This window comes from Rutidosis leptorrhynchoides, chromosome 4 (genome assembly GCF_046630445.1).
Source record: "Rutidosis leptorrhynchoides isolate AG116_Rl617_1_P2 chromosome 4, CSIRO_AGI_Rlap_v1, whole genome shotgun sequence".
NCBI lineage: Eukaryota > Viridiplantae > Streptophyta > Magnoliopsida > Asterales > Asteraceae > Rutidosis > Rutidosis leptorrhynchoides.
The window spans coordinates 9,818,580-9,837,034 of NC_092336.1; the positions used below are offsets into that span (position 1 = coordinate 9,818,580).

Below are 18,455 nucleotides of genomic sequence, written 5' to 3' on the forward strand. Positions count from 1 at the left end.
GTCCATAGTGTGCCAAACATTTTTCTTATTTTGACCAAGGAGGTCAGAAGCTGGACACGCCTTAGGTCGCGCCGCGACCCAAGGCTGCCGCGCCGCGGCATTTAACGGGTGCTGGTACCTAGTCAGTTTCAATTGTTCAAGCCTTTTTCCGAACTTCGATCAAACATAAAACACAAACCGTAAACACTTATGACACACATCTTATATCGTTGAAAAGGTAATTTGACAAGGAACACAACTAAATACATTTTACCAACCAAAACCTTATTTGCAATAACCTACTTTTCAAATCAAATGATCAATCAATGCACACATTTAATGCTTCAAATTTTACAAGTGCACATTTATGATTCGGGCATTTAATGCATACATAAAACACGCCGTTTTGTAGGTAATCAAGCATACAATACAACTAACTACTTACTAACAATAATTCATGGCATTCAATGCATCAAATATTCATTTCAAGCTTATCAAACCCTAACCCAAATTCACCAAAATCACTAATCAAGTTTATGGAGTTTTCTCAAGCAACCTACACATCAAATTGAAGCTAGTGATACTAGGAACACATTTAATACATGCATTTATAACATTTAACAACATTCAAACAACCAAATCACCAAATCAAGTACACCAAAGTTCATACTCAAGCTAGTTACTTCAAATAAAAAAATCGAACATATAAATCATATATTCATGTTAGACTTGAGCCATAGACACTAATTAACAACTTTATAAGTTAAAAAAATCAAGAATACAAAATCTAGTAATTTTAGAAAGTTACCCAAACTTGATGAAATCAGTATGGAATCGAAGAGGAAGTTGCAAGGATTCTAAATATGTAATTTGTTTTGATTGAAGCTTGCTTGAACAAATTTAGATGATGATTCTTGAAGATGAAGATTGAGAGAAAAGTTAAAAGTATTAAATGAAAAGTGAAAATGAAAATGGAAAATAATGGGTGGAGGAGATGGAGTGTTGACCATTTGACCTAGTCAAATGTTTGGCACTTGGGCAAGTTTGGTCCCTCTAGTTCCATTCGGGTGCGTGAATTACCTAACGAGATAATTTAAAATGCATATTAATGGGAGATGTTATAATTACATAACGGAATCTAAAATAGTATGACGGAAAGGTAAACGGAAAAAGGCGGGATGTTACATATTGGAAAGCTATTTGAAATAATAAAATATTTTCGATATCCATGATAATTTAAATATAATATAGCTCCTGAAATAAATAATATTTTGAGTTTGATAAACTATAAATTCGTTCAATTATCAAGACTTATACTATGATAATAAACATGTATAGATTTAAAGATCATATTGGATCAAGTTGACTTTTGAGATGACTTTTGTTAACTTTTGCATGTCGGTCTCGAGCATTAGGATTGTGATACACTATGACCCGACCTAGCTTGTTAGACATGTATTGACCAACATATGTTCTCTAGGTTGAGATCTACGATTATGTTGCATTCCGAGTTTCGGTCACATTTCGATGAATGACCTTATGTGCTGCTAAGGTGAGTTTCATTTGCTCCCTTTTTAATTGCTTTTGCAATCTATATTTTTGGACTGAGAATACATGTACCTTATTTTAAACACAATGGACACAAGTACATACTTAATTCTACACTGAGTTTGAACCGAAAATCCCTTAGCTTTGGTAACTAGTAACTACCAGTTATAAGAACTGGTAGGCGCGAGTAGTTGTATATGGATCCATAGGGCTTGACATCCCCGTCTGTTTCAGGTATAGAAACCCTAGTATGAACTATAAAACTGACGTATGCTATTTGAGTTTAGTACACGTTGGTTTGCATGTATTGTACATGTTAGTTGCATGTATGTTAAAACAGGGGTACTTATTATATATACGTTAAAGTTTGGTTAACAGGGTGCTCAATCTTATAGAATATTTTGATAAACGTTTCTGGATGAAACAACTGAAATCTTATGATCCATCTTTATATACAGATTATGCGCAACATTAAAACTATGAACTCACCAACCTTTGTGTTGACACTTTTAAGCATGTTTATTCTCAGGTTCCTAGAAGTCTTCTGCCGTTTTCTTATACGTTATACAAGCTATGTGCATGGAGTCATAGATGCTTTATTCGAGAAAACTTTGCATTCACAAAATCATCACCATGTATCTTATTTGACTGTATTGTCAACGCTTGTATTGTTAAAAACTATTATATACGGTGATTATTTATATGTAGAAATCATCAGACGTCGAAAACCTTGGATTTATATATTCATTTATGGTGTGCCTTTTCAAAAGAATGCAATGTTTACAAAATGTATCATATAGAGGTCAAAACCTCACTATGAAATCAATGAATGATGTATTCGTCCAAGTGAATTTGGACGGGTCATCACAGCATACAAGATAGCACCACTAAAGCAAGTTTACACAACCAAGTACAAGCTAGCATGTTAAATTACATAAGCAAGAATATAACACGCTACACTACCAAAATACATCATACATACGCAAATGGTTAGCCATTCTAAAAAGTGCTAGTCATCAAATGAATAGCACCAACAACCCGTATACATGGCCAACGAAAGCGCCTCCCAGATGGCACCACCATGTACACCCGAATGTGGTCAACGAAAAGTGTGGTCTCAATTGGTAACACTTCCCACATCCTCACAAGTGGCCAACGAAGAGTGGACGTCAAAGTAATTACACTCACCATTTTCCCCCAAACGCAATGTGGCCAACGAAGAGTAAATCCTTCATAATCGGATAGTACTCTCCACTAACCCGCAAACAAACAATTTATATACACACACATATAAATACTCCACTCACCTTGAACAATTTGATGAGTCAAAACTTCTCTAGGACTTTAAGCTTGATCCAAAAGCAAGCTACCTATCATAAACACAACACCAAGCTATAAACACTAATAGCTTGACCCAAAAACCCAAAAGTGCTAATTTGAACCAAATTGCACCCAAAACACGAACTAGATCAAATAAGACCCAAACTCCCCAAATCACTAAAAGCTAGTAATTTAGTCCCAAACTCAACCAAACACATCTTATGGTCAAGTGCTAGGAGCACTCCATGACCCAATTCAACCAAAGACCCATTTTGACCCAAATTGGGTTTACACCCAAAATCAAACTACCAAGAACACCCATTTGGGTTCCATTCACCGACAAAATCACTAATACTTATGATAATGCCCAATTTGAAAGTCTACACATGACTAAAACATTTTCCAACCCAAAATCCACCAACAAGGGTCAATCAACACCCACACTAGCTTCAAACACCTATTTGTGAGCTAGATGGGTTAAATCAAGAGCATGGAATCTCAAACCCTAACCTCAAATTGAAAGAAAATCGGATTTAGGACTTACCACTAGTATCAAAAGATAGCTAGGAACGAGATGAACAAGGTTTACCCTTGCACTTTGGTGAGATTCCACCTCCTTCTTCTCCAAATCAAGCTCTATATCTCTCTCTCTAGAAAGTGGATTTCTCTCACTATGATGCTTGAGAGTGTTTAAGTGAGGTGAAAGTGAAATTGAAGTGGATCTAAAACTGATCCATCCACTAATAGGCCGTTCATAAGTGAAAAGACCCATTTCCCCTCACTTAAAACCCATTTTTAAAACAAAAGGGCATCCTGAGGCACGTGTAGCCGCATCGCACTTCCCCAGGCCCGCGGTGCGGTTCTCAGTTCATTTTGATTCCAGAACTTGTCACATTCAAACCCATCAGATATGGCAACTAGCCGCGTTGCGACCCCATTTCTCCACGACGCAGTGGTAAGTGTAAACTGTCATCAGAATCTACCAAAACAATTCACCATAAGACATAGTGCATAGCCATTTGCTGGCCTGACTTTCCTGGATCGTAACTTGATTTCTTGTCTTTCACCGTTTTTGCTCTAGAATCTTCGTTTTAGCTCCGATTCTCTTGATTCTTTTTGCACCGTCTTCGTAATTACTTGTTCTTCAATTCTAACTGACGAAGTGGGTATTTTGCTAACAAATTTGAATCTTTCTTGTTTTTGGGCCTTAATACCGGGGTAAAAACGTGACTTTTTAGCCGATATCAACTGTGACTTAGGACAAGTTTAAAGAAGCCTAATCGAAAATCAGATAAGAAGGGCTGCTGTTGCTGGACGAAAACAATGATTCAAAATAATTGACAGTGTGTTCTTTAACAACCCTATGATCATCAACCCATACATTATTGATTTACATCCCTGCAATATAATTCGATTGTTGTCTGATTCGTGAAACCAGGTGGAGGAATTTTGAGTTTTTATCGCCTAATTTTAACCAACGAAAACAAGATTGGAGCATGTGTTTTGATTCGATGCGTATCATAACTTGTTTCTTTAACTTTTTGAGATTGGCTAATTCACTTAATTCGTGATCAGTTAAATCATGAATTTTATACCAATCTTTAAGTCTCTTGATCTCGGCTACGCATACCTTTAAATTATTGCAATTCGGATCTTGTTGTGTAGACTTCCACATTTTCAAATCGGATTTTAGAAGCCGCAACTTTTTGCCTAGAATAAAAGCAGCCCACCGCACAGTATCATAATTATACCACTTTGCTTCACAAAAATCTAAGAACCCTTGTTTTGATAGCCATGAATTATTGAACCGAAATGGTCTTGGGCCCCAACAAATAAGTTTTTTACCCCACACAATAGGCTTGTTGTCTGACCTATCCGGTTGGGCCATTTGTAAAATTGCTTCAGGCCACAAACGAGCCCAATGAGAGTTGATTAAACCTCTATCAATACGAGACATCTTCCTGAGAGGTCCTTTCCACGTATATTCTGTGACGACCCGGGAATTTCTGACTAAATTTAAACTTAATCTTTATATGATTTCGATACGATAAGCAAAGTGTGTAATGTTGAATCTAGAAAAATTTGAAACGATGTTCATATTTTTATTTAATCTTCGCCCATTCCCGACGATTCACGAACAATTGTTGTAAATAGAGATGTGTGTATGTATATGTAAATAATAATTTGAAATATAAGTTGAAGTATTATATGTTGTTGTTACTATAGTTTATTTATGTAAAGTAAAATAAAAATAGGATATTATAATAATTATTATTTAAAATATATCTCTATATATAAATAAAGTATATTAAAATAAATATAAAATGATTGTAATACTCATTTGATGTTTCGATTGATATTAAGCAAGTTAAATTCAAACTTATGTAATTTTAAAATAAACGGTGATACAAAAATGAGTTATATAAATTTTATACTTATTAAAAATGTATTTAGGAACTATTTGTTAAGTTTTAACACTTTTTATATTTCACCCATAAATGAGAGGGACAGTTGATGTAATTTTTATTTAATAAATTAATGATCGAATTTTATACCATGATGACCAAAATAAATATAGCTAGTTAATTTAAAAATATGAGATTTTTCTGAAAACTTTTATTTTGCCACTGAGTAAACAACAGAGCGCGATATAGCAGTCCGTGAAAACTGTCGGTAGATTAATAATAATGGAGGCTGCTTCTCATTATTTCCTGCACGTTTTATAAGTACTTATTATATATTAAATATTATTATAACTTTTAGAAAGTGTACAATTATTTAACTTGTTTTTGAGTTATTTATATTATACAATTATAGATTCCATATATCCTATCTAATCTCTATATATGTAGACATATAGTCACACAGACAAACACATAACCATGATCAACTTCAAAATAACCCAATTATCTTCCTTCTTAAATCTTCGATCGTCTTCAATAACTTACCACCACCACTTTTGATTTAAGATACTAATATTACTGTTTTTCTTTTTAACAATGACTTCTATCTTTCCATATATTTCCATACCTATCCATCTACATATACATATAATTTAGATCACAGAATAGGAAATCAATTATCACCACCTTTATTAAACAACAATCTAAATTTTCTTTTCCTTGATTGATGCTCGTGGGATACCAACACAAAACAAGTGACCATCATAAACCCATTGTTTCTGTTACATACTAGTTGAACAAATGACATTCATTATCTCTTTCTAGATATAAATATATACACACATACACATCCATTTGTGTTTTATATCTTTATTTTAAGCACCACCCATGACCACCTTTAACACCATCATGAAACCGCCATCTTTTCCCACCCTCGCCACACTCACCATTGCACCACCACCATTGAAACTACCATTCGTCGAACCTTACTGCTACTACTTGATCGAACCCAAGATCATATCACGATCACTCGATCACTGTTACGTACTTTCATCAAACTAGGAACCCTTTGTTCTACTACTATTACTTGCGAACCCACACAAACCTCCACGAACACCAAACTGTAACTTTCGGTTATCATTGCTTGCTAATCGTAGAACACCACCACCAACTAGAATAACCTGTAACTACTTCTATCCGTTACTACCCTCACCACTCTCGGTTCACCATCACACCCAACCATCACCATCTTGAGAACATCATCTTATAATTACCATCATAACCATCACAAACCGCAATCACCATCATCATCTCTCTCTTCTTCTCCCTCTCTTTCTTCCTTTCCTTCGTGAACACCACCAGACAAACTGCTGCTAGTGCAGCCTTCGTTGCTGTTTCAGCTCAATCCAAAGAATCACAACTTTCATTAATTGCTATTATTGCTACTCTTTGTAATTTCGCTATATTTTAAACACCAACACAATTCGCTACTGCAGCCGCACTATTTCGTTTATATTTGAGCAAGACCAAACACATCTGCAACTACTATAAGTACATGTTTCTAATCGATAATTAACTATTATCGCCTTTTTGTTGACCTCACAACAAACCCATAATCAAAACCCATCAAACACCACCTACAAGTGATGATGTACAGTGAAGATAAATAGTACGAGGTTCGTGTAATTGGCTAACAAAAAATACGTATTACGTGTGAAATTAAAAATCACAAGTTTCGTGTAAAAAGCTTCATGTTTTGCGTATGAGTAAACAATGAAGATAGTACATAATGATGAAGTACAATGATAATATTGATGACGGGTAATGAAGTTGTTGAAAATGGAAGACGATGATTCTGGGATATTCATATTCCTGTTTCTAATTCTATTTTTAGGGTTATACGTAAAGAAGATAGAACGATGAGGATACAACACGTTGGGTGCTACAGCTGTGGTTGAGTATATTTTTTTTTTATGTTTCTTGATCGATCAAAAACCAACAGACATATATATTTTTATCGGGCTTATTAAAATGCTAGATGGGTTCATGATCCACTAATCATAACGGGCCATGGGTGTATCCTCTTTTGGGCTTATTAAGTTGGATTACATGATTTGGGTTGCTATGTTGCTTCGATGATGGTGTGAGGAAGAAAAAGAAAAAGATAAACATACGGGTTTTATACTTTTAAGTATTGATACAAATCAGAAAAACTGAAACGGTGAGGTGGTATAGAGAGCTGATGGGTAGTGGGAGGTCGCGGGTTCGAGTCTGGACAAGGATGTTTATTTTTCTTTTTAAAGCTTGTTACATGGAGGTAGCATTCCTATTATCTTATAGTTGTTATTATTATTATTATTATTATTATTATTATTATTATTATTATTATTATTATTATTATTATTAATATTTAACTTACACAAAATATTAAAATTATGATTATTATTATTATTATTATTATCATTAGTATTAATAGGATTATCAAGATTATGATTTTTATTATTATTATTATCATAAGTATTAGTATTAGTATTAGTAGTATTATTATCATTATAGTTATTAGTATAAATATTAGTATCATTATTATTATTAGTAAAATCATTATTTTTATTGTTGTTATTATTAGTATTCATTATTATTAAAAATTAACATTTTTATTAAAAAGTATCATTTTTATTAAAGTTATCATTTTATCATTTATATTAAAAGTATCATTTTTAACCCTATTATCATTATCATTATTTTTTTATCATTACTAATATTATTTTAGTATTATTATAATTTTAACAAATAAACGATATATATATATATATATATATATATATATATATATATATATATATATATATATATATATATATATATATATATATATATATATATATATATATATATATATATATATTTAATACATGTAACATAACAAAAGTTATATTTTTATATAGTAAAAATGAAATATATAAATTAATACTATAAAAATTATATCAATAATAATAATAATATATATATATATATATATTTGTTTGATTACAAGTATATGTTTTAATATATATACGAATAATATAGGTTCGTGAATCCGAGGCCAACCCTGCATTGTTCAATGTCGTCATATGTATTTTTACTACAAAATACAATATGTGAGTTTCATTTGCATTTTTACCCTTTATATTTTTGGGCTGAGAAAACATGCGAAATTTTTATAAATGTTTTACGAAATAGACACAAGTAATCGAAACTACATTATATGGTTGAATGATCGAAGCCGAATATGCCCCTTTTTGCTTGGTAGCCTAAGAATTAGGGAACATCACTAATTTTGAGAATTAGTGCACGCCTAATTGATGCGAATCCTAAAGATAGATCTATTGGGCCTAACGAACCCCATCCAAAGTACTGGATGTTTTAGTACTTCGAATTCATTTTTATCATGTCTGAAGGATTTCCCAGAATGATAGGGGATATTCTTATATGCATCTTGTTAATGTCGGTTACCAGGTGTTCAATCCATATGAATATTTTTGTCTCTATGCATGGGATGTATATTTATGAGAAATGGAAATGAAATTCTTGTGGTCTATTAAAATGATGGAAATAAATGTTTATGATAAACTAATGAACTCACCAACCTTTTGGTTGACACTTGAAAGCATGTTTATTCTCAGGTATGAAAAAAATCTTCCGCTGTGCAATTGCTCATATTAGAGATATTACTTGGAGTCATTCATGATATATTTCAAAAGATATTGCATTCGAGTCATCGAGTTCATCAAGATTATTATTAAGTCGATTATAGTTGGATATATTATGAAATGGTATGCATGCCGTCAACTCTTGATGTATTGAAAGTTTGTCTTTTAAAAACGAATGTAATGTTTGTAAAATGTATCATATAGAGGTCAAGTACCTCGCGATGTAATCAACTATTATGAATCGTTTATAATCGATATAAACGGGGCATTTCATATTCGTCATTAGCTAAAGGTTGATCAATAAAATTAATATCAGAGATAAATTTGTTAAAATAAACAATACTTTTGAGATCAATAACTTCGCGTAATCTTTCTTCCGGATAACACACCGCATTAAAATCGCCCAAAAAACAAAAAGGTCCCGGCCAATTTTGTGCAATCTTAGTGAGTTGAGACCAAACAATCTTTTTTCTACTTTCTTGTTGTGGAGCATATACGTTAACAATAACAATGATATCATTAGTTGGGGTGTACCTCATGATAGTTGCAATCCAATGCTTATTAGTCCAACATTTGAGTAAAGTAAAGAAATCAACTTTCAAAATGGAGACCAAACCACCCGAACGTCCCGTTGCACCTACTTGAACCGCATCAAACAGAAAGTGCTTCCATATTTCATTAAGAAGTGGTTGTGCAACTTCTTGTACCATAGTCTCTTAAATCGCTAGAAATTGAAATTGAAATTGATTGACAAAAATACCCGCCATACGACCTCTTGACTTATTACCGAGGCTTCGGGTATTCCAAGAGGCAATCCTCATGGCTTTGATGAATTGGCTAGACATTCGTCGTTCGCCATATCTTTCATGATATTGTCGAAATTTAGCATATCTTCTTTATAGGATAATTTCTTTGCCCCAAATCTCACACCTTTTAATTTACTGTTTTTTAGAAGGTGCTTCATGCCCGATAACATGATTAATCTCATTATCTGTATCAAATACATCGGAAGAAATTGGCACTTGATCAACCCAAATGACTCTGTTGGTTGAATGTTAGTTAATGAACTAAACGACAAACTTAAGTATGATTAACCAAAGAATATGTTTTGATGATGACACATACATATGCATAACTGATGATCGACATCTTAACATAAAACGCGCAAGGTCACTAATCTATACTTTATCTTGCAAATGACCAAGACAAACTTAGTTTAAGAATAGAATTAAAAGTTCAGCAACATACACGGTCAAAGGCACGGTTGACCGTATATCCAATCGTGAAACCCCAAACTGAATTGCAATGCAGTTTTATGAAAACAAGTTGCACGGTTGCCACCACAGTCAACCGCAGTGCGACCGCAGTTTTCTCTGTTTCCAATTTTGACCAAATAAAGTTTGACTAGTTCTCGACATCTATAATTCATGAAACCTTTCTCAACATGCTTAGAATAAATGCCTTCTCCATACTTAATTGAGTTTTGGTCATAAAAACACTAATTATGGTTAATTACGCCTAATGACATCTTAATGACAAATTAACCAAGATTAGGCATAACACATAAGTGTTAATCAACAACTTGTGATCTTAATTCTTATCTAGATATCCTTAGTATGATCATCAAGTACCAACACACTTAAGCCGATGTCACTAGAACAATAATTGATATTGAAAATGACTTAGTGATTAATTAAGGCTAAATGAGGAACAATGCTCTCAAGTGTAACTAGTGAAGACTTGTAATCCTAAAATACGCTTAGATACATTTAGGATGGTCACCAAGTCCCAACTAGAGATTGCTCTTACCTTGTGCATGTGTTGGACATTAATGTGTGCTTACACATTAATCATGCAATATGCTATATTGCAAGTAAGCTTGCTAAAAGCTTAAATTACAAGTTGTGCAAATATCTATATGATTGATCTTATAGTAACTATCTCTTGCTATGTGTGAGTATTACTTGCTATTTGAGAATATGCTTAATACTCATAAATTTGTCAACTTGATTAACATGCTTTCTATGTGCTTACTAGTTAGGATTCAAGTAACTAGTCTACTCTAACAAATTAAGTGTAAATTGGTTCACAATGAAATTATGATCAATTGTTTACTTGGTCTTGTCTAAGTAACAAATTGTGATTGCTTGTTCAAGTATGACTTTACTTTGATGTCTCTATATACTTAATGATCAACTTAGAAAGACATCATTCAATTAATCTACCTAAGCTTAAAATAAACATGACTTATGATTAATTAAAACTAGGAAGTTAATGACATAGTGACTAGTCTTTAGAATTGAACCAAAGTCATTAATGTGACTAACTAAGTCTTGACCAAACTGAGATTTCCCTAAATATCATTCAAGACACTCCTCTAAGAATGTTGGGTTTACCACTTTTGGAATGTTAAGTCACTTTCATGCAATAAGATCAAATCTCACACACTTAATGCATATTGTACTTGCATAGGATGTTTGGTCTCTTTTGCCGGTGCTAGAAGGAGTAAAGATGCCAAAATGTGGTGTTCAAATTTGAGTCAAACGGCTATACAATAGATACTAAATTTGGACTGGAGCACGCACGGTCGAACCACGGTCAACCGTGATGGCAACCGTGTGTCAACGGCTATTTTTTGAATCCCACTATAAAAGGCAAGCATTGAAGAGCATTTGAAGCTGACCCTCTTGCATATTTCAAAGGCATATTTCCAGAGATCACAAGGGCTCTAAATACTACTCAAATGTGATCAAGAAAGAGAAGATTCTATGATCTTATAGATATAGAATTTGGTTGTTGTAAACTTACTAATCAAAATTATATATCTTGTGAGTTTACTTAGTGTAATGGATGTCCTAGTATTGTCTTAGGATCATCATTACAAAGGGTATAAGTCTTGTAGCTTCAATTAGTAGAAGCATACGCTAGCTTAGTGATCTACTTCTTTAAAGGGACTTAGGAAGTTGATTAATCTCATTTAGAGATTAATACTTGTCCAAGGTGAAGACAAGTTGATCTAGGTTGGAGTTGATCTTTCAAAGGGATAGAAAGATTAGGTTTGTTGTCTACCAAAGAAGTTGAAGATTTGTAAATCGGATCTCCACCGAGTTTAAAGAAAAGTGCTTAGTGTAGCAACAAACCCCGATTAGTGTAACCAGGGAGTGGATTAAGGTGGATTAGTTAACATCCACCCGAACCACTATAAATCCTTGTGTCTATGTTCTTTACATTACTTCATTTATCATTTTGAACATATACACCACACACATCAAGTTTGAGTTGAGTTGGTTGATCAAAGTTTATCGAATTTGGTGATCAATCGAAAAAATTGTTAAGATTGTATTAAGTAACTATTCACTACCCCCCCCCCCCTCCTCTAGTTACTTACAGACTCTTTTGACAAAGATTTAAGCTTACCTACTGTTTTGTGAGATTGAGCAACTTCTGTTGGTACACATTCATGATTCCACCTAGCCTTTATTTTACACACGAAGCCTTGCAGTTGTTACCTAAACATTGATCAATATCTTAAAACTTATAATGTTCTGAAAGTTTTGAAGTAAAAGAATCTGATGGGTTATCAAAAGACAAAGATTTAACAAGAGAGTATTTTTTAGAAGAGGAAAGGTGTTTTGGGGAAAAGTGATCAAGGGTAAGATAGACATTCACATTCAAATTAAAAGGTGAAGCTTGGTTTGTGGGATGAGCCGAAAGTACATTGTGCCCACTCTCCATCTTGTCTTGTACCTTCTCTTTATCTTTGGAAGAAAACAAAGCTTTTTTAATCTCTGCAGTTGCTTTTTCTTTTTGACAGGAGATGGCCTTAGACACTTTCTCCATCGAATAGTGTATCTCCTTTGGAATGATTACTTCTTCAGGCAAGTTGACTTTTGTAGGTGTTTTGAAAATTGAATTATCACTGATAACGTTAATATTATCAACTTCCGGTGGGATTTCCCACGACTGTTGAACCTCCAGTACATCTGAATCTTTTTATGTTGATATGATCTGTTCTTCAATGATATTGATAGCAGATTGAAGTGCATCATTATATTCCTCAATGATATCGTCATACATAGGGATGACGCCAGCGGACAACGGGCACGGTTTCTATATAGTATATAGCGGATACCCGTGACCCGCGGATAATAATAATATACAACTTCGTAATTTTTTTCTAGAAAAGTTAGTAAATTTTATTAATTATAAACAATATGTACAATTAAAAATGTGTAATATGACGTGAAAAGTCAAGTTTTTTTACTTATATGTAATATTATATTTTTAATCATTGTATAATTGTATGTATAAACTTGCGGATAAATTTAAAAAAGTATTATAAATTAGTGGATCGGGTTTTACCCTCGACGGGTAGTATGTACCCACGACCCGCCCGCGACCCGTTGGCGGGTATAATTTTTTACCCCTACTCGTGCCCGCGGGTAAGATTTTATGATTTTACCCGCCCATCACGGATCAGGTACCCTCGGGTCACGGGTTTTTTCTCGTCCATTGCCATCCCTAGTCATACACAATTTCTGTTGGTTCATTGATATTGGCTAAAAAGTCACGTTTTCACCACGGTATTGAGGCCCAAAAACAATAAACTTCCAAGCTTTATCGCCAAAATACTCGCTTCTTCACTTAAAATTGAAGATCAAGTGATTACGAAGCCGGTGCAAAAAGAATCAAGAGAATCGGAGCTAAAACGAAGATTCTAGAGCGAAAACGGTGAAAAACAAGAAACCAAGTTACGATCAAGGAAATCAAGTGACGATCCAGTGAAAACAGCATACCAGGGTAAGCCATATGGCCTGCCAGTGTGAAAAAAATAGCCTGCCATATGACCTTGGTAAACGGGCATGCAAAATGGCTTGCCAGCCTAATGGCCTGGCCATACGGTCTGCCAGCCGTATGTAGGTAAAAACCAAGCCTATTTAAAGGGCTTTTCTCATCCATATTTAGACACACTTCAATTCACTTCTTTCTCTCTCTTTCTACAATATTAGTCATACTTTCAAGGTCTTCGACTCCGTGCGAGAAACCTAGTACCCGGAGAAGAACACCGAAGATTGTGTTAGGAGCAGTCTGGAGTTTGAAGTTTGAAGTTGTCATTTTTGTATTCGAAACTCGTTTAATTTACTCGTACTTCTATCCGTTGTCTTTATATAATGTTTTTCATTATTATGCTTTGTGATATTGTTGCCATGATTAGCGAGTAGGTATCTTTAGTGTATGCTATGATGTAGTCAGTTATAATGCCAGAATAATATTATGAGTGAAATAATGGGCCTTAAAACTATATATACCATGCTAACTCATGCATTCACAAAAGTACTAATACAATATAAATTAAAAACATTTAAAAAGAACATTAAATATGAGTAAAATGTCTTTTTCGGCATCCAGACGACCTCGAATGGCAAGACACTTTCCTAGAGTCTTGATGTTAGGTTCGTATTAGGGTGATTTCGAGAATTTTAGCAAAATCTGAAACCAAAGGTTATGCGCCGCCAAATGTTACTCCATTTGGCGGCGCATATTATTGATATAAAAAACGTGTTTAATTAAGTGACATTAGATTCAAACTTATATGCTTTATACATAATTACATTGTGAGTAAAATAATAGGCCTTAAAACAATGTGTATTATGGTAAGTAATGCATACACATCGGAATAAAAATTCCAAACGGTCAAAAGAGCGTCTAAATATAAGAAAAAGGGCAAAATTGAAGGTTTTCGAGGTCTTGTTTCCAAAAATATTTGGGATAAACTGCCTACGGCAGTTTTCCAACGATTAGATCTCGAAAAATGCACGATTTAAAAAAAAATGGAGACTAAATCGGAGCTACGAGTCAAAATATACGATAGATCTAACATTTTGGCCAAAGACACAAAACACCAAGCACCAAGGACCGTCGGTGGTGTTTGGTGCGTGGTACGAAGGGTGGGCATTGGTTTAGGGATCATAGTTGCCTTCTATTTCGCTATGGGTATGATGCCAGAGAATCCTGACATAGGCCAATTAATATAAAAAAAGAAGAAAAGAAAATGAAACTAATAAAGCAACATCCAATGTTTAACAGCAGAATGGCTTACAGTACTACTATTGATAGCGGAGGCGAACTTATCAACGAGAAATAGGCCCTACTCACTACAAAGGAATACACCACAAGATCGAACTGCACTCATGCCTCTCCTGCATCAAGTTGACCGCCAGACTGGAGCTTCGTAACATGTTGACGAAGACTTCCGAACTGAGGGTTCGATCTGTACAAGAGACTACTTTTTCTCTTCTTCCATCTTGAACCCCTATTTAGCTTTCTCTTTTGCCTATGAGGTTTGATGACAGACCGTGGTAACTTCAGAAGCAGAAGAGGAGATGACCTTAGAAGATTCTATTAGAAGTAGGAAATCAACACAACAAGAAAAGGAGACCCAAGCACAGCCAACTTACCTTTAATACGAAAGGCCCATAGATAAAAAACCCACTTTTTACGATTACGGGGTTTATTGGAATATGAAATTCAACCCTGGAAATACAGGATCCCCATTTTTTTACTACTCGAAGCTTTGATACATTTCAAAATCAAGAGATGTCCACTGGGGGAGGCTCTATTAGACAACAATTAGCCAATCTATATTTACGAATTATTATAGATTCTTCATTGGTAGAATGGAAAGAATTGGAGGAAGAGGAACCCACAGGGAATGAATGGGAAGATTGAAAAATTGGAAGAAGAACAAGGGAATACTGGACCATATCTTCTTTTGCGCCATGACAATCTCACTCGAATTATGGGGACCTGCACATATTAGTACAGTACCCCCATCCAGAACCACACGTGCAAGTTTCCCTAAGATTCACTCGTTTACTTGTTAGCTAGCACTATTCCACATCTTAGCTTTCAGGGAAGCCCAAGGAGCGGTTTATGAATTCAACCCATCTTTTTTGGGCGCGTTAGTGGCATAAGAGTAAGTAAACAGATCAGGTGTAGCGATAGGGCGGTTTACAATTCTATTCAAACAGGCTATTACGCCTAAGTCAATCCCTAGCCTAGGGCTTTGCCATACCAGTGAGTCTGAGGCGCTGCTCTCGACTAAAGTCGTACGTGATGCTAAGTAAGGATGCACCCCTATTCCTGCATCCAGAGGGGAGTACGTTTGATGGAATAATTTCTTAAATGTATTACCACATCCCCAAGGATTAAGCCCACTTTTTACCGGTCAGTGGAATCTTTATGCTCAAAATCCTGATTCAAGCAGTCATTTATTTGTTACCTCCCAAGGAGCATGAACTGCCATTTTAACCCTTCTAGGGGAATTCCTTCCATAAACCCAAAGTTTATGGCTGACTGATATGGCCCATCATCATTTAGCTATTGCATTTATTTTTTAGCTTGCTTCCAAGCCTTGCCTTATATGATAGTTATGGCTATGGCTCGAAGGAGCCTTAAGAATTTGTACAATGCTTCAAGTCAAGGCTCCCTCCCACTCGTTGCCTAGAGCCTTGACTTTCTATGTTTTTAGTCAAATGCGCGCTAGCGCGCTACAACTAGCACTTTTTTCTCAGATAGGCTCACTTCTTCGGGCCGTTTGCAAGGAAAGATGTCCTTTTTGGAATCTACATGACCTCGAATGGCATGCACGCTTAGAGATTGTTGCTCGTTCGGTCGTTTTAGGGTGATCTTAAGAATTTCAGCATAATCTAAAACCGGAGGGTATGCGCCGCCAAATGTTACTCCATTTGGCGGCGCATACTAATGATTTAATAAGCGTGATTAATGAAGTGACATTAGATTCAAAATTATATGCGTTATACATAATTACATTGTGAGTGAAATAATAGGCCTTAAAACTATATATACCATGCTAAGTCATGCATTCACAAAAGTACTAATACGATATAAATTGAAAACGTTCAAAAAGAACATTAAATATGAGTAAAATGTCTTTTTCGGCATCCTGACGAACTTGAATGGCAAGACACTTTCCTAGAGTCGTGATGTTAGGTTTGTATTAGGGTGATTTCGGGATTGCAGCACAATCTGAAACCAAAGGTTATGCGCGCCAAATGTTATTCCATTTGGCGACGCATATTATTGATATAAAAAACGTGTTTAATTAAGTGACATTAGATTCGAACTTATATGCATTATACATAATTACATTGTGAGTAAAATAATAGGCCTGAAAACAATATGTATCATGCTAAGTAATGCATACACATCGGAATAGAAATTCAAAACGGTCAAAAGAGCGTCTAAATATAAGAAAAAAAGGCAAAATTGAAGGTTTTCGAGGTCTTGTTTCCAAAAATATTTGGGATAAACCACCTACTGCAGTTTGCCAACGAATAGATCTTGAAAAATACACGATTTCAAAAAAAACGGAGACTAAATTGGAGCTACGAGTCAAAATATACAATAGATCTAACATTTTGGCCAAAGACACAAAACACCAAACACCAACGACCATCGGTGGTGTTTGGTGCGTGGTACGAATTTGTGAGGAAAGATGTCTTTTTCGGAATCTAGATGACCTCAAATGGCATGCACGCTTAGAGAGTGTTGCTCGTTCGGTCGTTTTAGGGTGATCTTGAGAATTTAAGCACAATCTAAAACCGGAGGTTATGCGCCGCCAAATGTTATTCCATTGGCGGCGCATACTAATGATTTAAAAAGCGTGATTAATGAAGTGATATTAGATTCAAATTATATGTGTTATACATAATTACATTGTGAGTGAAATAATAGGCCTTAAAACTATATATGCCTTGCTAAGTCATGCATTCACAAAAGTACTAATACGATATAAATTGAAGACGTTAAAAAAGAACATTAAATATGATTAAAATGTCTTTTTCGGCATCCTGACGACCTCGAATGGTAAGACACTTTCCTATAATCTTGATGTTAGGTTCGTATTAGGGTGATTTCGAGAATTTCAGCACAATCTAAAACCAAAGGTTATGCGCCGCCAAATGTTACTCCATTTAGCGGCGCATATTATTGATATAAAAACGTGTTTAATTAAGTGACATTATATTCAAACTTATATGCTTTATATATAATTACATTGTGAGTGAAATAAGAGGCCTTAAAACAATATGTATCATGCTAAGTAATGCATACACATCGGAATAGAAATTCAAAACGGTCAAAAGAGCGTCTAAATATAAGGAAAAAGGCAAAATTTAAGGTTTTTGAGGTCGTTTTTCCAAAAATATTTGGGACAAACCGCCTACGGCAGTTTTCCAACGAATTAAGCTCGAAAAAAATACACGATTTAAAAAAAATGGTGACTAAATCGGAGCTACGAGTCAAAATATACGATAGATCTATCATTTTGGCCAAAGACACAAATACGAAGCACCAAAGACCGTCAGTGGTTTTTGGTGTGTGGTGCGAATTTGTGAGGAAAGATTTCTTTTTTGGAATCTTGATGACCTCGAATGGCATGCACGCTTAAAGAGTTTTTCCCGTTCGATCGTTTTAGGGTGATCTTGAGAATTTC

At 34.7% G+C, this 18,455-nt stretch overlaps 1 protein-coding gene across 1 annotated transcript; it reads right to left on the reverse strand.

The window, feature by feature from the left end:
• Positions 1-4,237: 4,237 nt before the first annotated feature.
• Positions 4,238-4,804, reverse strand: LOC139840396 (uncharacterized). The gene has a single exon (XM_071830666.1). The coding sequence runs from the start codon at positions 4,802-4,804 to the stop codon at positions 4,238-4,240; it is 567 nt and encodes a 188-aa protein (XP_071686767.1).
• Between the last annotated feature and the right edge of the window lie 13,651 nt (positions 4,805-18,455).